Source organism: Antechinus flavipes, chromosome 2 (assembly GCF_016432865.1).
Source record: "Antechinus flavipes isolate AdamAnt ecotype Samford, QLD, Australia chromosome 2, AdamAnt_v2, whole genome shotgun sequence".
Taxonomy (NCBI): Eukaryota; Metazoa; Chordata; class Mammalia; order Dasyuromorphia; family Dasyuridae; genus Antechinus; species Antechinus flavipes.
In genome coordinates, this window is record NC_067399.1 from 683,565,844 (window position 1) to 683,588,269 (window position 22,426).

At 47.6% G+C, this 22,426-nt stretch overlaps 2 protein-coding genes across 2 annotated transcripts in view; one reads left to right on the forward strand and one right to left on the reverse strand.

The window, feature by feature from the left end:
- The window catches only part of DPYSL4 (dihydropyrimidinase like 4), a 74,876-nt gene extending 73,459 nt beyond the window's left edge, over positions 1-1,417 (forward strand). The window contains exon 16 of the mRNA XM_051973880.1: positions 397-1,417. Within this exon, the coding sequence (XP_051829840.1) occupies positions 397-488 (92 nt within the window). The 3' untranslated portion in view covers positions 489-1,417. The remainder of the gene's footprint in view (positions 1-396) is intronic.
- A 19,199-nt stretch (positions 1,418-20,616) lies between these two features.
- STK32C (serine/threonine kinase 32C) overlaps positions 20,617-22,426 on the reverse strand; it is a 160,798-nt gene continuing 158,988 nt past the window's right edge. The window contains exon 12 of the mRNA XM_051982780.1: positions 20,617-21,548. Within this exon, the coding sequence (XP_051838740.1) occupies positions 21,398-21,548 (151 nt within the window). The 3' untranslated portion in view covers positions 20,617-21,397. The remainder of the gene's footprint in view (positions 21,549-22,426) is intronic.

A 22,426-nucleotide genomic window follows, 5' to 3' on the forward strand; every position in this document is an offset into this window, starting at 1 on the left:
CCCATGGGGGGCACATGCCCACGGGGGCACACACCCATGGGGGGCACACACCCATGGGGGGCACACACCCACGGAGGGCACACACCCACAGGGGGTACATGCCCACGGGGGCACACACCCATGGGGGGCACATGCCCACAGGGGCACACACCCATGGGGGGCACACACCCATGGGGGGCACATGCCCACGGGGGCACACACCCATGGGGGGCACACACCCACGGGGGGCACCACCCTGTGGCCTGGGTGCAGTCAGCAGCAGAGGTCTGGATGTTTCACTAGATGTGCCCTTCTCCAAGCCCCAGCCGCCCCCCAGAGCCCCCTCAGCCCGCCCCTGCCCATACAAAAGTCGGGCTTCCCTGGCCGTGTGGGCAATCTCTGCTTCCTTTCCCGCAGGCTCTCAAGCTGATGACCACATTGCCCGGAGGCCGGCCCAGAAGATCATGGCTCCTCCGGGAGGACGGTCCAATATCACATCTCTATCCTAGGGAGGCCGCGCCGGCCCTCGGCCCCGCTTCTCATTGGCCACCTACTAAACTCCCCTTGCGAAGGGCCCTGCTCTGCCCCTTCTCCCCACCGTAGGCCTTCCTTTCTGAGCACTTTGGGTCCCAGTGTGAGCCACCAGCCCGAGAAAAGGCAGCCCCGGGAGTTGGCGCTGGCCGGGCCCCCAGAGCCGGAGCCAGCTGCTGCCCGCCTTCCTCCTCCAAGGAAGAGCACGAGGAGGCAGCTGCTTCAGAGACCCCCGCTGGGCATGGGCTGGGCACCAAACCCTAAATGCCCCTCGTCCAATGCCTTTCCATCTCCTTGGGCATTGACCGCGCGTCTGCCATGGGCTGAACCCTGGGCTGAGCACAGAGACACAAAGACAAAACTGAAACACTCTTTACCCTTAAGTAGCCTCCCCCACAGGCCCCCGGGAGCCTGCCCAGCATGCCTGCTGCCCGGCGTGCCCCTGCCCGGCAAATGACCCTCACTCTGTTCTAACAGGGCAGGACCCCCAGCCCTGCCCCCAGCCAGGACACTGCCAGAGCACCATCGAGCCCTCCAGGGCCTGGCCTTAAGGCCTTGGCAGCCACAGCCGGGCACTGCCAAGCGCCCGCTGCTGCCCGTTTCCAGGCAAACGTTAGGACCCGTGAGCTCGCCGGTGATGGCCACCGAGCCCGGCTGCCGAGCGAGCCTTCTCCGTAGTCCGCTACCGATGCATGCTAGCGCTAGAGCAGACCCCGTGTCCCCGCCGATCGATGAACTGGACCAAGCCCCCCCCCCCAGCTGGGCTTCTTTGGCCCACTCGCCCTATTTCTTGCATGGGATCTTTGGGAGCACCGTGCCCCCTCCTCCCCCACTGCGCCACCCCCCGGCCTTCACCTGTCTCAGGCCCTCAAACAACCCTTCTAATAAAGGTGCGTCCCCCACCCCCGCCATCAGCTGGGTCTGCGCGGGCCCCGGAGGGAGAGGCCGGGAGTCTCGGCATCTGGGCCCCCTGCGGCTGGGCTGGGAGGGAGGGAGGGCTGCTGGCTCGGGCCGGACCCCGCCATCCAGGGCCAGACCGGACAGAGCTTTCTGGGCCAGGGCTGAGAACTTGGGAACCACGAAGGGCGGGTGACTGCGCAGGACGCGCGCTCTGCCCGCCGGGTGTTCTGGGCACAAACTTGGGGAGGGACAAACAGGCCCCACCCGCCCCCGTTGCTCTGGGTCCCCTGCCCGCCACAGCAAAATTAATGTGGATTGGATCGGGACTTCCCGGGGGGGACACAATGTCAGGGACTCCATCCCTTGGGGTTCGAGGCCCCCCCAGTCTCTACAGTGTTTGGAAGAGGGTCCCCCGTACAGCCGGGGGGCCACGGGTTGTCACCCTCTGGCATGGGCTCGGGGCCTGCCTTCTCGGGCAGCCTGTGTGGCCGGAGAGCCGGCGAGCGCTTTGGTGATGAGTCCCTCTGCACTTAGCTAGGCTGGGTCTTGGACAAGAAGCACCCAGTCCACCACAGGGCCTGTACTTGAAGCCTTTCACACCTGGTAGACCTGCCTATGCTCCTGGCTCCACTGGCAAAGCCAGCAAGAACCCAGGATCACCTCCCAGCCGTGGGGCCGGGGGCGCCAGAGAAGAGAAAACCGGGCTGGCCCCGGGCCGAGCCTCCAGGGCTTAGGGGACCCTTCCTCGGGTTTTCAGGATAGATTGAGGACGTGGCACCAAACTGCAGGGAAGTCATTGTTCTGGGCTCCGGGCCTTCGGCACAAGAAAAAACCTCCGGGAGCACCGTTCGCCAGGGGATCGTGGTTTTATTAGCCAAAAGCTTTCTTTCTGGCCTTCCTGCCCCCAGCCATGTCCTGCCCCGGGCGTGTCCTGCCCCCAGCCGTGTCCTGCCCCTGGCCGTGTCCTGCCCAGACATGTCCTGCCCCCGGCCGTGCCCTGCCCAGACGTGTCCTGCCCCCGGCCATGTCCTGTCCAGCCATGTCCTGCCCCCGGCCGTGTCTTGCCCCCCGCCTGTCCTGCCCAGACATGTCCTGCCCCCCGCCTGTCCTGCCCAGACGTGTCCTGCCCCCAGCCGTGCCCTGCCCAGACGTGTCCTGCCCCCGGCCGTGCCCTGCCCAGATGTGTCCTGCCCAGACTTGTCCTGCCCCCGGCCATGTCCTGCCCAGACGTGTCCTGCCCCCGGCCGTGCCCTGCCCAGACGTGTCCTGCCCCCCGCCGTGCCCTGCCCAGACGTGTCCTGCCCCCAGCCGTGTTCTGCCCCAGACTTGTCCTGCCCCTGGCCATGTCCTGCCCCCGGCCGTGTCCTGCCCCCGGCCGTGTCCTGCCCAGACGTGTCCTGCCCAGACTTGTCCTGCCCCCGGCCGTGTCCTGCCCCCGGCCGTGTCCTGCCCGGGCAAGGCCACTTCTAGTTCCCAGGGCTTATGGGCTCTTCCTAGCCGGACATACAATTCAACAAGCATTTATTAAGTGCCAACCATGAGCCAGGCTGAGTGTCCCCACTGTCGGTTCCCGCTAGTCCCCTCTCCCCGCCCAAAGCCCTTCTTTCCCCTACGGCCCCACCTCCCTCCGGTGACGGGCCTGCCCAGAGCTTAGTTCCCAGCTTTCTCCTTCTGGAAGACTAAGTTAAAAAGGAAACGATAGGAGGAGCACAGATTTAGAGCGGGAGGAGCCAGAAAAAGTCTGTGTAAAAGCCCCACAGAAGGGGAGAAGGGAGGAATGAGACCACAGATAAGGGAGACCCCACGTGAGCGGGGGAGGGCCGGCCCAGCCTTTTGGAGGAAGCCCCATTCCCATTCAGAGCCGGCGCCGGTGCAGGAGCCTCCCCTTAAAGCAAGCTCCTCCAAATGGAGCAAGGGGCCCGGGGAGCGCTCTGCACCTCGCTCCCGTGGCGAGCACCTGTGCAAGAGGCCGAGGACGGAGCACCCGGCTCGGTCAGTTTGTTCCCAACACCCGCCTGCCTCCCATCCTCCATCTCTCGCCCTCCCTCCGGTCCTCTCCCTCACAAGACCCCTTTCCAACTGCCAGCCTCAACGGCCCCCTCAGAATGTTCCTGCCCTGCCCAAGGAGGGGGCCTTGTTCTAAACTGCCAAGACTCTTAAAGGACCCCCCATCTCGACCTCCCCCGGCCCCGGCCCCTGACTCTCCCTGGGCTAGGACCCGGATGTCTGTGACGTGGAACACCGAACAGAACAAAGGCTGCCTAAAATTGGGGCTGGCCCTGCCTTGGCCCACCCAACCCTTCCCCCAGATCCTCCCCTCAAGGGGTATCTGCAAAACGTTCCTGAAGGGGTAACAACCATTAGGGAGCAAGGAGCAGGATCGGGGGTCTCTGGGACGCCCTTGGAGAAACAGGCCCTGTGGAAGGGAAGGACCTGAGTCACCCGGGGGTGAATCAAGAGGGAACCCAGGAGCACGAGAGGGGAAACTGGACAGATCAAAATGAAGGAAAAATTAGTGAGGGGAGGGGTGACCCCAGTGAGCACAGGTGCATCATGGCCACCTGGGAGGGGTGCCCCTAGCGGTTTGGAGAGGGCCTGGCGTATTTGCCAGCTCTGGGGGCATGTGCCAAGCAGCCCTGAGAATAGAGATGGAGGATGGGATAACCTACGACTACTGCCCCAAGAGGGGCAGTGCTTCCCAAGCCCCGTTCAGTTATGGTGGGACACTCTGGACTACTCCACTCCTGCTCCCCAAGCTCCGGCTGTTGGGGGCAGGCCCTGCTGGATGTTCCCCCCGTTCCCAAAGTGCCAGCTCTAGAGCCAGGGGGTCCCTGAGCTGTCCGCATCCCCATGCCCAAGCCCTGTCCGGCCCAGGAGATCGCTCAGTGGTCTGGGTAGTGGGAGCCCATCTGACTGAGGGCCGAGCCGGGGGCAGCGGCGGGGCTGCTGGTTTCCAGCATTTCTGGGTGTTCGTTCAAATCCGGGCTTTTCTGCCAGTCAAAGATAGTCCAAAGCAGGACTTGGGCAGCCGCGGCCGGCCCTCCTCCTCTCCATTAACACCCGGCCATGAGGAGAAGGTCCCCGCGAGGAACCGCCCCAAGCCCGGCCCTCAGTGACTGTCCCTTACGGGGCCGCCATCCTGCCCATTGTCACACACTCGGGGCCCTGTGGAGCCATCATGGGGTTAAGGGCGCAAAGGGGTCTCGGAGATCACGGCTTTGCCCCTTGAGGAAACAGGCCCAAGGTGTGGGGGAGGGACTGGGATTTAACCAGAGTGCAACAGTCTGTTCCACACCAGCCCCCCCTCTGTTGGAGGCAGCACCCTCCCTCTAGCCCCTCTTCAGGCTAGCAGAGAGGCTCCCAGAGTCACAGAAGTGGGCAGTGGTGAAGACCCCCGTGTAACCCAGCCACAAATGATTTCCGCTGTCAGCCCCCCCCCCACGCCCGAGATGGCCTCGGCTTGGACAGCTCCCCCATTAGGATGTCTTCCCCGACGACCAGCCAGGCTGCCTCCCCACGACCTCCCCTCTTCGGCCACTGAGCCTCCCTTCCCCAGCCGAAGCATGTGCAGCCCCTTCAGCTGATCTCCACGTGTCTCGGACCGCGGGGCCCCAGTCATTGTCCCAGAAGCTCTCTCGGCCCCCTGGAACAGACTGACTGATGGGAGGGCTTCCCGATGTTCCTCCCGTCCATCATTTAAGGCTGGGGAGCCGTTCTTCCCCCTCGGAAGCTCCTCATCCCCCACAGGGCGGCCCCCTGGCTCTTTCCAGAGCCGGATCTTCTATCTCCTGGGCTCCCTGTGTCTGCAATCCCGTCCCTCCCACCTCCTCCTCCCGGAAGCCCCAGCGCTCAATCCAGCAAGGACCGGCTTTTATTAAGCCTCCAATGTGTGGCAAATGAGGACGGAGACAAAGGACCAACGTCCCTCCCCCGGGAGCTGGGGCTCCGGAAAGCAGACGCCGCGTCCAGGCTGCGTAGGAAGGTCCCCCAGAGAAACAGAAGGTCTTTCGGATCTTTGGGACGGTGGTTTCCAAACAGTAGATTTGATTGCTTTCCTGAGTAAATCGAAGAACCTCTAATTTCACTAGTTTACTTCATGTTAAATCTACGACTCGGAGTTTTAAAAAGTTTTCTAACTTTAGACAAGCTGGAAGGGGACGCTGGCAGGACTGGCGGAGGCGGCTGGCTCTGGTCCCTGGTGAAAGGCAGGGCTTGAGAGGGTTTTAGAGGAGGCTCATCACGTTGGAACTGGTCATTATATAAGGCATGGAGATAAGGCTCGGGGCGGGCCGAGGGAGGGCCTCAGGACCACTCTGCCGGGCTCGGGGCCGGACGAGGGGGCCCGAAAGGAGAGGAGGACTGAGTCGGGTTTGAGAGCCAAAGCGTACATTGACCCCGGGGCAGGAAGTCTCCACTGGCGCTCACTGAGCAGGAGGGCATTTGGGGAGACCCGCGCTTCAGGAAGACCCTTCTGGCTGCTCTGCGCGGCCCGGATCGGGGAAGGAAGGGACCTGGGGCGGGAAAGTGATCTCCTGGCTGCCGCTCTCCCGATTACACGTGAGATCCAGGGACTGGTTCCCAGAGCTGGCCCTGGTCAGAGCCACGGGCATTCCGAACACAGTGAGCGGGGAAGGAAACCCGGCTGCCATGTTTTCCTCAGGGCGCGGCAGGAATTAGTCCTTTCTGCTGGCTCTGAGATGTTTATCATTAGGCTTCCTGAGTACAGTCCGTGGGTCAAATTGCCAGCTTTGCCCTCGAGCCCTGCAGGCCCAGCAGTGGCTGGAAGAAACGAGGGCAGACTCGTGGGGTTTCACTGGCCCGAGCCCAAGTCTCCCTAGAGGGGCAAGGTCCGTCTTGGCTCTCATCCTTTCTATTCCTCCTCATTCCTACATTACTTAGCTCTCCCAACGATGTGGCTAACTGAGCTTTCTCTGACCAGGGGCTGCTGTATTGTCCCCCTAATGAAATGGAGCTGTGGGGCAGAGGCTCTCGGGACATCCGGGTCTCCAAAAAGCCCGGGGAAATCTGCAGCCCCATTCCCCGCAGTTCTTATCCCAAAGGAGTTTTAAAGAAAACCAAAAGCAAAGCAGGGGCACCCACAGAGCCAATCAATTGTCCTTAATGGTTTAGCCAAAGCGACCCACTTCTCTGTCCCTTCCAGAAGCTCTGGCCTCCAGGACTTTGCTCAGGCTGCTCTCATGCCTGGAATACCCCCTAAACTCTTTTCTTTCAAGACTTGGCTCAAGTTCCATATGTTCCATGAAGATTTTCCTGGTTCTATTTGAACTGTTAGTGTCCTCCCTCCCAGGCTCCTTTGGGCTCAGAGCGGCCTTGTGCCCACGTTTCACATACACGCACATCTGTATGTATTTATACACATATATGTTATTATATCACATACATATTACACATATATATTCCCAATGACATTTTAAAAGATTCATGCAGTCTCTTTCAATGAAAGCAGAGACTGGCCACTCTCTGTTTTGTGTCACCAGAATCTAATTCCCTCCCTGACAGATAGTAGGTGTTTAATGTTTGCTGATTAAGTGCTTACTACATAAGTGCCAGTTATGGTTCTAGATTCAATGATAAAAGGACCAAAGTGAAACTGTCCCTGCCCTTGAAAAGCTTACAGGCTAGCAAGGGGAGAAATGTGTCCAAAGAGAGTAAACAAAATAGGGAAGTAGGTAGGGAAAAGATACGTAGATAAAGATTAGATAGACAGATGGATGATGAATAGATAAGAGAGAGATAAGTAGATAGATAGATGATAGATAGACAGACAGACAATATATAGACAAATCTGTATCCCCAGCTTGCTTGGCAAGCACCCAACACAATGGTCCTGGAGAGGAGTCATATTGTCCCCTGGTCTCCATTGCTCGCCATCTTTCCTTTATCTCCTACATTCACCAACTTTTCTTCTTTTGAATTCCACTCAATTTTTCCAAGCATTTTAATTTAATTTTCACCCAAATTAATCACAACTATAATATCCCAATTCTCAGGTGATTTCCCCTTTTTTCAAGTAGTCCAATGCCTTGTCCATCATCATCTTCTTTTCCCTTATTTTTGCCCCCATACTGATTTTTATGTTTACTTAAATGCACCCTTAAACTCCTTAACTTACCAACTTAAATATCATGTCAAACTCCATCTCTCCATCTTAGGCTCGGCCACACACGAGTTTTCACATTACTCATAAATGCTCCAGCACCCTGTTTAGAAATTGATCCTCCTCTTTGACATTAACCTCCTATCCTTTCACCTCTCCTACGCTCCACCCTTCTTAAATCTGCTTTCACCCTCAAGACCTCCAGTTTCTTTCACAGTTATTACCTTGCTGCTCAGACATCACGTTTCCCATCCAAGAGGTTCCTGAACCCCTCGCTCCCTTGTCTTATTACTGACCTGCTTCTGTCACATCTCAGATGTGTATCACTTCTTTCATCCACCTCCTAGGCTCCCACTCACGAACTGTGCCCTCCCCACACTGCCGAAGACATCCAGCCCCCCTAACTAATTCCCTCACGTCTCCATACCTTTCCCTCACTTCTTTTTCAGCTGAGGACTCGTGAATTTTATTTGACTCAGAAGTTGAGACCATTCAGTATGAGCTCCCTTTTATCTCAAGCTCCTTTGAGACCATCTACCCTTTCTCTCCATCTCTGGCCAAAGCCAGTCCCTGAACACGCCTCCCACTGCAGTCGGGCCATCTCTAGGTCCTGACATATGGCTCGTCACTGAACCCAGATGGCTCTGGGAGAGTAAGTGAGGCTGACGACTTCCCACAGCTGCTCCCCCGCTTCAATCCAATTCACTTCATGTCACGGCGTCACCTCCCTGAAGTCGTGGTCCTCTGAGAATGAAAGACAGACAGTTGTAGCGAGGGGAACAATGGATCCCAGAAGTAGGTGGAAGATGCAAGGGGAGCAGCCAGGTGCTGCCTTTTTTTTCACCTGAGGAGGCTGAGGTGCTGAGGAGGCAGCAGGACTTGGAAGGAATAGGGAGGGTGAGAAGAGAAGGAGGGGTGGGAAGGGGAGGAAAAATGATTCTGACTTGAACATTTTGTCTTTAAGATGTCGATGACACATCTGGATTCCTCAGGTATTTGGTGGTACGTGAGTAAGCTCAAGAGAGAGATTAGGGCTGGAGAGAAATCTGAGAGTGATCTGCATAGGGATGAGAAAGAAACTGCCGATGACGGCCCCAAGAGAGTGTGGAGAGAGGAAAAGGAAAAAGGCCGAGGAGATCCTTGAGGCAAGGCAGCAAAAGACATTAAAAAGAAGTGGTTAAATAGGTAAAAGGAGAACCAAGAAAAGCCCAGAGAAAGGAGAGCCTCCAATTGGGCGGCTGAGGATCAAATGTCATAGAGAAATCAGAAAGAATGAAGATTGAGAAAAGACCACCAGATTTAGCATATAAGAGATCCCCGGTGACTTTGGAGAATAAGGAAAGAACTATACTGTAGTGTGTTTAGAAAAGACTGAGACTAGAGAATGTTAAGGCAAAAGTATGGTGAGCATGTTCTCTTTTTCCAATATTTTGTTAAATATTTCCCAGTCACATGTAAAGAAACTTTAATATTTTTAAAATTGGGGGTTCCAAATTCCCTCCCTTCCTGTTGTCTTTTCCCCCACCTTGAGAAAACGAGCAATTGGATATTGATTATACATGTGAAGGCATGCAAAATGAATATCCAGGGGCAGCTAGGTGGTACAGTGGGTAGAGCACCAGCCCTGAGTCAGAAGGACCTGAGTTCAAATTTGATCTCAGACACTTAACATTTCCTAACTTTGTGACCGTGGGCAAGTCACTTAACCCCAATTGCCTCAGCAAAAAAAAAAAAAAAAATGTCCACATTAGCCACATTACAAAAAAAAACTTACAAACAAAACAATAAAAATAAAATTTAAAAGGTATGCTTCAGTTTTCATTAGGGTTGATCAGTTCTCTCTCTGAAGGTGGAGAACATTTTTTCATTATGGTTCTCTGAAACTATCATGGATTATTTTCTTGGTCAGAATGGTTAAGTCTTTCACAATTGTTTATCCTTATAATGTTGCTCTTATTGTGCACAATATTCTCCTGCTTCTGCTTATTTTATTTTGTTTAAGTTCATATTACTCTTCCAAAGGCTTTTCTGAGAACATCCGACTCATTTCTTATAGTACAACAATATTCCATCACCATTTTATACTACAACTTCTTTAACCATTCCCAATTGATGGGCATCCCCTCAATTTTCAGTTCTTTCCCATATCAAAAAGTTCTTATATTTTTATATAAATAAGTTCTTTTTAATTTTATTTTATCTCTGTAGGATACAGACCCACTAATGCAGGGGTCCTCAAACTACAGCCCACGGGCCAAATGCGGCAGCTGAGGACGATTATCCCTCTCGCCCAGGGCTATGAATTTTCTTTATTTAAAGGCCCACCAAACAAAGTTTTTGTTTTTACTATAGTCCGGCCCTCCAACAGTCTGAGGGACAGTGAACTGGCCCCCTATTTAAAAAGTTTGAGGACCCCTGCACTAGTGGTATTATCAAGTCAAAGGGTTCCAAGGTTTATAAGGTAGTTCCAAATTGGTATCCAAAATGATCAGAGTAGTCCACAACCTCATCAGCAATACATTAGTATCCCAATTTTTCTCCATCCCCTCCAGCATTTGTTATTTTCCTCCTCTTTTATTAGCTTATTAGATGACAAGTGTGAGGTGATATCTAGGAGTTGATTTAATTTATATTTCTCTAATCAGTAGTAATTTATTGTGTGTGTGTGTTTGTGAATTGAGGTTGTGACTTCACACAGCTGGAAAGTGTTAAGTGTCTGAGGCGGGATTTGAAGGTAGGTCCTCCTGACTTCAGAGCTGGTGATCTTCCACTGTGCCATCTAGTTGCCCCTAGGGCATTTTTTCACATGACTATCTTAATAGCTTTAATTTCTTCTTCTGAAAACTGTTCTTATTCTTGAACTATTTATCAACTATGCAATGGTTCTTTGTAAATGGCTTATTTTTAAAAAATAAATCTGGCTCAGTTCTCCATATGTTTGAGAAATGAAGCATTGCTCAGGAAAACTGGCTATAAAAATATTTCCCTCCGTTTTGTATTTTCCTTCTAATTTTGGCTGCATTCGTTTTATTATGCAAAAGCTTTTAATTTCACATCAACTTATTATCTATTTTACTTCTTGTAATGATCTTATCCTTTGTTCAATGCTACACTCTTCCCTTATCCATAGAGAGGACATTTTCCCATGCTCCCATAATTTCTATCACCTTTTATGTCTAAATCATTTACCCACTTGGATAAATGATATTGGTCTATGCTTAGTTTCTGCCAAATTGTTTTCTAGTTTTTCCAATAATTTTCATCAAATGTTAGTTCTTAGCCAAAAAGCTTAGATCTTATTAAACATTGGATTATTAGGGTCATTTCCTACTGTGTATTGTGTATCTGCTCTATTCCATTGATCCATCACAATATTTCTTAGCCATTTCCAAATTGTTTTGTTAATTGCCATTTTTAATATACTTTGAAATCTAAAACTGCTAGTTCAACCTCCTTAACATTTTTCTTCATTGATTCCTTGAAATTCTTGACCTTTTATTTTTCCAGATGAATTTTGTTACTATTTTTTCTAATTCCATAAAAATTCTTGGCTGTTTGATGGGTATGGCACTGAAAAGGTAAATCCATTTAGGTAGAATTGTCATTGTTATTATATTGGTTCAGCCCATCCATGAGCCGTTGATATTTCTCCAGTAGTTAAGATGTATCTTTATTTTTGTTTTCGCAACTATTTTGTAATTGTGTTCACAGAATCCCTGGGTTTGTCTTGGCAGTCAGACTTCCAAAGATTTTATGTTATCCACTGCTGGATTTTATTAGTAACATATAGAAATGCTGATATTTGTGTGATTTTAGTTTATATCCTGCAACTTTACTGAAGTTGTTCATTGTTTCAATTAGTGCTGGTGGGTTCTCTAATTATGTCATCACATCATCTGTGAAGAGTGATAGTTTTATTGCTTTATTGTTCATTTTTATTCATTTTTCTTTTTGCTACAGCTAGCATTTTTAATACAATATTGAATAATAATGGTGATGATAAATATCCTTCTTTCTTGATCTTATTTGGAAAGCTTGTAGCTTATCCCCATTACAGATGATGCTTGTCTTGGTTTTAGTTTAATAAATTATATATATATATATCCATGCATATATAAAAACAAACTTATTCATGCACGTATATAGTGTATATAAACATAATATGTATGTAAAGACATATGCATATGTGCATAAATGCACATTATATGTGTATATGAATATACATATACATATGTGTATATAGATAGAATAAAAATGGGTATAGATAGAGACAAGTGAAGGTAAAGATGAGATAATTTAACTCTCAAAAGAATCCTGCAAGATAAGAAATACTAAGATAATGTTGTACCTATTTTATAAATAAGGAAAATCAGATTCAGAGAAATAAAGTGAATTTTTCTGTGTGGGCAGAGAAGATTTACTCAAGTTCCTCTGATACATAGCTTGCTGTGTTAAAGATTACTAAGGGATCTTATGTCAGTGAATATAATGAATTATTCTTAGTGAAAATATAGTATCACAACAATCTACTTCTTAACAATAGATAAGATTTGAACTTGGCTCCTTTCTGTTTCTACTTCACCACTTTATGATTGGGCAGAACTTGGTAAGTGTTTTCTGGAACTTACATTCTCTCAGAAAGAATGAGATATAGAACACCAATCAACTCTGTCATATTACTATGACCATTCACCACAGCACGAAAAATTGATTGAAAATGCTTCGACTCATAGTTGATAAAGTATATCTTACTATCCACTAGTCAATTTTTATGGCAAAGTGTACAACCTGAACCATGTTACAGACCTTTGCTATAGATATAAATGTAGAGGATAGTATAAATACATTAAAGGAATTTATCATTTTTGTATTTGATTAAATTTAATTATGATGCAGTAAAGGGCTAAGATGAAAACTGGATCACTGTTAATCTTAAATTATTTTTGATTTAGTTATTTTGAAATGTCCTCTTTTTAAATACCTAAAGTTAAAAAGGCATGGTTATCATAATTAAGGATATTGGGTTTATGACATCATCATGTTAGCAATGTGAGTTAGAAAGAAAGGTCAAGAGGCTAAACATTAATTGGAACAATATTATTTATCTTAGCACTATATGGAATTATATCAAATCAACCAAATGTTAATTAGTTCATTGTTCCAAAGTCATATTTATCTTTGTATCTTCTATGCTGAAATCAACTGATGTATTAAATTGTAATTCATTCTCGAAAAATAAAAAACCACTAACTTATCATTTTAAGAAAGACTCTATTGATTGCTATGCCTTCTAGTATAGAAGGGATATTATATTTTGTCATATCTTTGTATGGATCTATTGATATGATCATATGATTTCTATTCTTTTACTATTAATATGGTTGATTATTCTGATAATTTTCTTAATATTGAACTAGCTCTGCATTTCTGCTATAAATCCCTGCTGTTCATAGTGTATGATCTTTGTAATACACATCTCTTTCCTAGCATTTTGTTTTAAATTTTTTTGTATCAAAATTCATTAAGAAAATTGGCTTATAGTTTTCTTTCTCTGTTTTTGCTCTCCCTGGTTTAGGTATAAAGACCATATTTGTGTCATAAAAGAAATTTGTAGAATTGTTTGAATCTATTTTTCTAAATACTTTATATAATATAGAGAAGATTGTTGCTTACATGTTTGGTAGAATTCACTTGTGAATCCATCTAACATCACCTGATTTTGTTAAAGGAGATTATAGTGAGAATTTTAAAGGGATTTGTCTGAGAAAGAGAAGACAGAAGCATTAGAGTATGGTGGGCTTTATGGTATGTTTTAAAGGGTGAAGAGATCTATGGCAAAGTCAGATAGATAGTAGAGAGGAGATGATTACATTTGAAAAGATGAAAATGTGGAGTGGGATAATAATGGGGGTGACTTGCTGAAATTGACAGGAGATATGGGACCCAGGGCACAAGTAAAAGAGTTGATTCAGATGTAGGATATAGAAGAGAGAATTTGGACAATGATGTGAGGGGGTTGTGAGAAGAAAATGGAAGAGGAAAAAGCTCACAGCAAACTACCTCTTGTCTCTCACCAAAGTTAAGCTGCAAGGTAAGGGTACAGTGAGAGTGAATGCTCCCTTTGGCAGTGTGCAGGTAGGAATGGAGGAGGCAGATGGTGGCAATAATTCAGGGCTGAAGTTTGGCTGGGCATGAGGGGTGCTAGGACAAGGAAACCTGAGATTTGGGGAAATAGGGTAGAGTTGAGTTGATTCACTAATGGGTCATGTTTGGAGCAGCGAGGAAGCAACCAGAATGAGAGCGGTGGCCTACAAAAGGGCTGAGAGATGAAGGTTTTAGAAAAGTAAGAAAAGAAAAAGGAAAAGGTTAGAAAAGAAGGTTTAGAAAAAGAGATGACTGAATAAATGAAGCATTTGCTTCTTATTAATAAATGAAGAATGCTTACTGAGTTCTAAACACCGTTTTAAGTGCTAATTATGCAAATGGAAAAATAGAGATAGTCCTTGTTTTTGGGACACTTATACACTTTGAGGAAGACAACACATTTTTTTTTATCTGTATTAAAAAACATTATTTGTCTGGCCCTAGATACATGAAAACATTAATTTTTTAATATAAGATTAATATACCATCTTCTCTTTGGAAAGATTACATATCTAGTTCATTTCTAGATTCTTTTGAAAGAGAATTTTTTTTTCCTTTTTGCCAAATATCTTCTCCTTGGTTATTGTGCTAAATTTTAAAGGGTGCACCACATGCACTTTTTCAGTCAATCAGATTGCATTTTCCCCTCTCTATGAATCTCCCAGATTTTCCATGAAATATGTAATGTTCCCCTCTCACCAAAGGCATGTTCCAGTGAACTATGATATATTTTTTTGGATATTGTATGTTAGAATTCTTGCCAGGTGCTAAGTAAGTGGAATTGAGGAGACAGTGGTTAAATCTAGTTTAACATTGATTTAATCCTACAACAAATAATGGTTTCCTAGTGCTATAATGATTGGTGTACACTCAGGGTACAGCATAGAAGCAAGAAGCTCTCAGGGCCAGGCACAGAAGCCCACTAGAAGCTCATTTGGAGGAAACTAGAGGCAGAAGCTGGCAGAGGCAAAGGACTAGCAGCAGGAGCTCTCAGAACCAAAGAGAGAGATAGGTCTCTAAAAAAGCTAACCGGACGCCAAGAAGGAGATAAAACTTAAAAGGAGACAATAAAGGATTTGGACTTTAATCCCTGGCTGCACTTGTAGTGATTACTAGCTGCCTCCAGAAGCCCCCAAAAATCCTGTTCCCAGAAAATATTAAATTTTAGAAAAGAATATTACAATTGTAAGGCTGGAATCTTGATTCTTGCGTTTATCTTCAGGTTTGCTTTTTTCTTTTTTAAAAATGTTTTTCTCTAGCTTTATTTTTCATTAAATAGTATTTTATTTTTCTCCCAGTTACATTCAAGAAAATTTTTAGCATTCATTTTTACAAACACGACAATAAGGTAAGTGAAAAAATATGTTTTGATCTAAATTCAGAGTCCATCAGTTCATCTGGCTGTAGATGGCATTTTCCTTTGTGAATCTTGGAACTTGACTTGAATCAGTGCATTGCTGGGAAGAACTGAGTCATTCATAGTTGATCATCACATGATATTCCTGATGTTCTCCTGGTTCTATTAATTTTACTTTGCATCAATCCACACAAGCTTTTCCAGATTTTTCTGAAATCTGCCTGTTTCATCAATTCTTATTGAACAATAAGCCTTATTTTGGTTTACTCTTCCCTCCTACTCTAAAATGGTAATGGGGGTGGGCTTGCGTTCTTGTGTGTCCAATTAAGCTCTGTAGCATAGATGGTCTACTTCCCCCCTTTCTCAGTTCAGCTGTCTTTGAAGTTATATGTACAACCTCTCCAGCAAAAGGAAGGCATAAACCTTCAGTCTTCCTCCTCTGCCCCCGTCACCAGCTTCGGTCTACATCCTTCCCTCTTCCTCTCTCTCCTTCAATCTCTACCAGTCACCAGCCTCTGTCTTGTTCTTCCCCACCCTCAAGCCTTGTTAACCAAACAGAAGAGGAAAGGGTATGACCAATCAAATTACTAGGAGCTTACCTCATGGAATGAGACTAAAACCATTCCAAAAATCATCTGGAAGCACCAGAGGTCAGTGATTTGAAAGGAAACTCTGAAAAGAAGGCAAGGAGAGGAGATAGTGTAAATATCCAATTTCAAGTTCAACCATTAAGGTCGAACCATTCAACCATCTGACTGTGATTTCACAAAAGAAAAGTTGATCAATGGAACAGATTAAACAACTGCTAATCTGGTGAAGTATTAACCTTTTGGGAGTCAGGATTAAACTATGGTTTTAAAACTTCATCTTGTGTGTGCTAAGCATTACTTTGATTTAGGGGAAATAATCATCATACCGGGCCATCATTGGATTTTCTTTTGGGGAGACCCTAGTATAAACCCAGTCTAAACTTCTTAAGTGATTTTTCTTGTAGCCACTGGGTGGAGTTGTGATGAGCCAGAAACAATGAGAAAGACCCACCCTTTCTCTTTAGGGAGTAGGTTCCCCCAGGGTTAACCCCAGTCCCTACTTAAGCCTAGAGTTTGGTTCCTTTAATAGAAGAAGGCGTCTCAGAACCCTGGAGTTTAATATCTAGGATTTCATACATGACTTGGATATTAGATCTTTATCAGAGAAATCCATTTTGAGGATTTTCCTCAATTGTTCTCTATCTCACTCATACCAGTTTAACATCCTTCTCTTCCTAACAATTAGAGCCATCCAAAAGCGGAATGGGATTCCTTGGAGCTGTTGGGTTCTTGGAGGTCTTCCAGTAAAAGTTAGATTGTTTATTATAATGGAGATTCCTGGCAAGTATGGGTTGGATCTTGGGCTGGAGGGTCTTGGCAGCCATGCGCCAACCTTGCCTTTTTAGCTCTATCCATCGAAGTTCTATTCTAGATGATCCTCTCCCTCCTAAAGTGGACTTTAGAGAGAGATTTTAGGGATACAAAGATGGAAAAAAGTCAGTCCCTGTCCTGCCATCAAGGAACTCACATTTTTAAGTAGAAATAGACACCGTCAACATATAAAATTAAATACAAAATGACTACAACATGATTTTTGAAGAGAAAAGTTATAATTGTGGGAATCAGAATAGCTTCTTGAGCAGGGGAGGGAAATATATGATTAGAACGGTGCGGAAGAAAGGAAAGAAGGATGTTCGAAAGAGGATGGACATTTCACTAATCTTTTTAACCAAGGAATGGGAACTTTGGGGACCACATTAATCAAACTGTGGAATACACCTCACTCATGTCTAGCTTCCTCCCTTTGTCCTGACTTCCCAACTTAGTCTACTAAGTACTGAATCTGACACGACGCAGGTGATCTCGGACAGTCACATGCCTGCTCTGGGCTGCCGCCCATTGTTCCTCTGTATAATGAATGGTTGGTGTTTGATGATCTCTGAGGTCCCCTCCAGGCATATATCCTGTGGATTCCTATGAATTAGCTGGCCAAAAAAAAACTTGCTCACACAGTCCAGATGAGTGGATGGACACACTATCACTTTGGACACATAATGTTATTGCCCATATAGAGACTGTAATGCTGCTCCCCGGAATCTTCTGAGAGAACCCCCCGAGCAAAGACTAACCAAGTAACACAGAAAGCCAAAGTGGATCAGCCCCTTCCTATGTTCCCTGATGTCATCCTCCTGCTTTTGAGACCCATCAGGATGTTGTTTAAATATTGCACCATCTGGACAAGCTATTTCAGTCTACTTGCCTTTCCTCTCCTGGATAAAGCATAAAACTTTTTTTTAACATCTCAGAAAGTGACTTTACACATGACCATCAGTAAATGGTCTTCAGAGATAACAGATTAATTATATACTTTGCAGCTAAAGGTGGAAAAGCTCTTTATAGTCAGTTAAAACAGGATTTAGAGCTGACTGTAGTTCAGATCTTGAGCTTATTACACTTTAATTCACACTTAAATTGAAGAAAGTAAGGGAAACTATCAGACAATATAGGTATGACCTGAATAGCATCCCTTATGAATGTGAAATGGAGGTGATCAATAGACTTAAGGAATCAGATCTGGTACATACAAGTATCTGAAAAACTATGGATAAAGGTCCACAATATTGTATGGGAGGCAGCAACAAGAATATTCCAAAGAAATAGAGGAAGAAAGCAAAATGACTATCTGAGGCTTTGTAGCTAGATTGAAGAGGAAGTGAAAAAGTAAAGATAAGCCCAACTGAATGCAAAATTCTAAAGAATGACAAGAAGAGCTAAAGTTTTCTTAAAAGAGCAATGCAGAATAGTAAAAGAAAATGGTATGAATAGGAAAGACAAGATCTCTTCAAGAAAATTAAGAGGCATAAAAGGAATATTTCACACATAACTGAGGATGATAAAAGACAAAAACATTAGGGTTTTAGCAGAAGCAGAAGAGACTAAGAAGATGTGTTGAGAATACTATTCAAGAAAGATTTTAATATCACCAATAATTACAATGGTATGGCTACTGACCTAGAGACTAACACCTGGAGAATGAAGTTAAGTGAGTCTGAGGAAATCCTGCTAACAATAAGGCTAAAAGTAATGTTGTTTAAGAGCTGTATTCAATATGGCAGCAAATTTGGAAAATAGCGGTGGCTTCTGGAGCAGCTTATGTCCCAATCCTAAAGGAGGGCAATACCAAGAAATGATCGAATTACTGAACAATTGCACTCATTTCACATGTCAGCAAGGCTGTGTTTATGATACTGCAGACTAGGATTCTGCAGTATGTAGGACTGAGAATTAACAGAATATCAGGCTAATTTCTGAAGAAACAAAGGAACTAGAGACCTAATAGCCAATATTCACTAGATTATGGAGAAAGGAAAGGAGCTCCAGAAAAAAATCTACACGTGATCACTGACTACACTAAAGCCTTTGATTGTGGGAGTCACAACAAAATGTAGCATATCCTGATATATGAGCACTAGATCATCTTGTCTCCTGAGGAACCTGTATGTGGGCCAAGAAGCAACAGTCAGAATTGAACATGGAACAACTAATAGGTTTAAGATCAGGAAAAGAGTATGACAAGGCTCTTCATTGTCACCATATTTATTTAACTTTTTGCAGAGTACATCATGTGAAATGCCAGGCTAGAGGACTCAAAAACTATAATTATGGCTGCTGAAAGAAATATCAATAATAATCTTAGATTGGCAAATGATAGCACTCTGATGGCAGAAAGTGAAGAATTAAGAAACCTCTTGATGAGGGTGAAAGAGAAGAGTGAGCTGGCTTGAAGTTTAACAAAAAAAAAAAATAAAAACACCACCAAAAAAATCTGAGATCTTGGCAATTTCTACCATCGCTTCCTTGCAAACAGAGGGAGAAGAATTGGAAGCAGTGTCAGGTTTTATATTCTTGGGCTCAACGATCACTGCAGAAAACATCTATGTCGTCAACATTGTGTTTGTTTTCTCCCAGTAGCTTCAGGGAACTGGACTATCAGGAAAGCTGAGTGCTACAGAATTAATACTTTTGAACTGTGGTTATAGAGAAGCCTTTTAAGAGTCCCTTTGGCAGCAAGAAGGTCAAATCCATCGATACTTAAAGAAAACAATTGAGGTTATTCACCAAAATATCAAAATACTGAAATACCTTGGATACATAATGAGAAGATAGGACTCGGTGGGAAAGACGCAATGGGTCTTGGGAAAGATTGAAGGCAAAAGGAAAAGGGGATGAGATGGATAGATAGTGTCAGTCAGACAATCAACACCAAACTTGGACAAACTTTGATGGTGGAAGATGGCAGAGCCTAGTGTGCTATATAGTCTGGGTTCACAAAGAGTTGGACACAATGAAAAATGAATAAAAGACGATTGGTTAACTAGATAGATGGAGAAAGATACATACATGTATATATAGCTCAGTCAAAAGGAATTGATACAATGGATAGATGGAAATAATACAAATACATACATGAGTGCATAGATGCATTTGCACAAACACAATTTCCATGGCACGTGAAGCAGAGAAGCAGCATTCTTTTCCCCAATGGGGAACTTCTCTAGGAATGAGCCGCTCTGTTCCCTTCTTTCCTGTTGAAAATTCTCTCCTTGAAGAGAAAGTCAATAGGAGAGAGGAGCTGGACTCAGGTAGGTTCAACAGGGCAAATTCTCTGAGCATGACTGATTCAATTCAAATATTTCACTTGGGAAAATAACCGATCTTCCCCGAGGGAAGTTCTTGCCCCTATTCCTGGATGAGGAGAGAAAAGGACTTTGAAAGGAGAGCTCTGAGTTCAAAGGAACACTCTGGGAGAGTCAGCCCATCTCTGTTAACAATAAGGAGGGATTCTCAGCATGGCAGGGGTTTGACTCGTGGTCTTCAAGCTCCCTTCCAAATCTGTAACCCTGTGACTGTGCTTCCGGCCTTACTTCCCACTTTATTGACTATCTGCACCTGGGTAAGCCCCCTCCCCACCTGAGGCCTGTTCCTCTCCTTGGCCAGACGAAGTGCGTGATGCTGCTTAGTTTCAGTGTTAGGGGCTCACTGTATCCCAGATGAGGGGCTTGGAGCAAAGGAAGATTGGCTCTCATCTGTCAGCAAGGTGCGCGCCCCGCCGGCTGGAGGAGGGCTGCTTCTCCCGGCATCCCGGCGATGAAAGACCCCCTTGTTGTTGGGGTTGACCCGGAATTCCTTGAGAGCGCCATCTTCTGCCTCATTTTGTATCTCAGCACAATGCTTGGCACACAGCAGCTGCTCAGTGGTTATCTGCTGACTGACCACAACTTCCTCATCCCCCATGGTGCATAATTCAGGGACCCGGGTCCATTCATGGGCGGGAGCTCCTTCAGACCCTCCCCAATTAGCAGATCCCAGACGTTCCCTCTTGGAGCACAGACTGGCGGGAAGGGCCCAGCCTGGGCATGGGGGTGTCCAGGTGAGGGCCCCTCGGCAGAAGGACAGGGCCCGAGGCTTTCCCAGAGGGAGCAAGTTTCTGCTCTATCCCTCAGCTCCCCAGAGTCCCCAGGGAGCATTGGAAAACAAAACCAACCAGAGCCGGCTCATTCCTCACCATTTAATTTAATGAAGGTGAAAACTATACAGCAGTGGAGCGAAAGGCCCGGCAGGAGCTGGGAGCCCGGGAGAACTGTGGGCTCCTCGCGCCCGCTCTCCCCGCCCCCACCCTCCCAGACCATATTCTTTGGCCCTGGACCGTGGGTCAGCCAAGTGGGGGACACGAGTCCGGCGGCCCGGGCAGTCCGAGGCTGGCACGTGGGGAAAGGAAGAGGACCGGCCCCAGCCCTGTCTAGAAAAGACTTCCAAAAGAGTGGAAAAGGCAGTATGTACAGCTGGCACCGACTGGACCCTGTTGCCCACCCCGAAGAGACACAAGGCAGGTCCTGTGCCCATCCCCTGGGGAGCATCCCCGGGCAGGCCCCTCACGAAACGGGGCAGCCCGGGAGGCTGACTGCATGCAAGTGGACCTGCCTCCATAGAGACACCTGGAGCCAGGCTCTGTGGAATGCCACTGAGTGAAGAAAATGGAATCTGCCCGGGGTGGGGCTTCAGGGGCTCCTGGGCTGCTCCCCCGCAGCAGAGTCCTGGGCACCCAGACTGGCACGGCAAGAACTGTCCTTCGGAGCTGGCGTGAGTGTTTGGGATGGCCACTAAGTCAGGGAGCCAAGACGCCGTTCCGAGTCCGGCTCTAGCTAATCCAGAGGTACCAGAGCCGCTTTGTCCCAGCGGGCTCCGGACCAGTCTCTAGACAAAGGCTGACCCTTGCCCCCTGAGAATCATAGTTCCAGAGGCCAGAAGACTGGGCTCTTTCGCCCCCCAGCAAAAGCCCTAGCTGCTCCCTGCCGAGGGGCACACGGAGCTGCACATGTGGAAGTGGGAGCCCTCCAGGTCTGTGTCTGTGTCCAGGTCGGCCTCTTCTGGGGCCTCAGGGGCAGACGTGGCCTCCTCTGGGGCATCCAAGTCCTGGCTCCTCTTCAGTCTGCAAGGAGGAAGGGAAAAACGGGCAGCTCAGCAGCCCATCCTAGACAAGGCAGACCCCGGTCACTGCTGGGAAGGTCACAGACCAAGCCGAGAGCAGGAGAGGGAACCCCAGAGCCCCCTGTGCCCCCAGATGCAGGCGGGGTTCCTCAGGCCCCCCCACCCCAATGAGAGTGGAAACCTTGTCCCCTCACCCTATGTGAGGGGAGTCACAGGCCCCAGAGGTGGGAGGCACAAGGCCCAGACACCACGGGGTTCGCCAGGACCTTAGAGATGCCCACTGCCCCCCACAGGAGCAGGAGCCCAATGGTGCCCATCAGTCCTCCACCAAGGTAGCCACTGGGTCCTGGCCATTATAGAGCTGCTATCAGGGGGGCTTCTCCCCAGCCCTCCTGGTCTCCTCTCCAGGACCTCCCATTCGAAGTCTGCTCCCTCTCTAAATGAAAGGTCTTCAGATGGGATGTTTCTCAGATCCAGGAAGAACCCAGGCTCGCTCAGAGCTTTAGCACAAACATGGATGGGAGACAGGCGGAGCTGGCCTCAAGGTGCTCCTGCCTCTCCTGTCCACAGTTCTGAGCGCCTTTAGAGGCCTGGGCTGTGGCCCCCCGAGCTGGGCCGGCTCACTCCCTGTCACAGAGGGGAATCAGGGCCTTCTCTTGCTCCACTAAAAGTAAAGGGCCTTGAATAGTGCTGGCAGAGGTCTGAGACCAGTCCCCCGGGCTACTTCTTACCCCACGCCTGGCGCTGATCTCTAGCCTATCATACCACAAATTGGCCCACACCTCCCCACAGCCCCAGAGACAAGGACGGCGGGGCTGAGCTGGGGACCCTGGTTAGTTCTGGGAAGCCCCCCACCCCGATATTCCCTCTGGGGCCCTC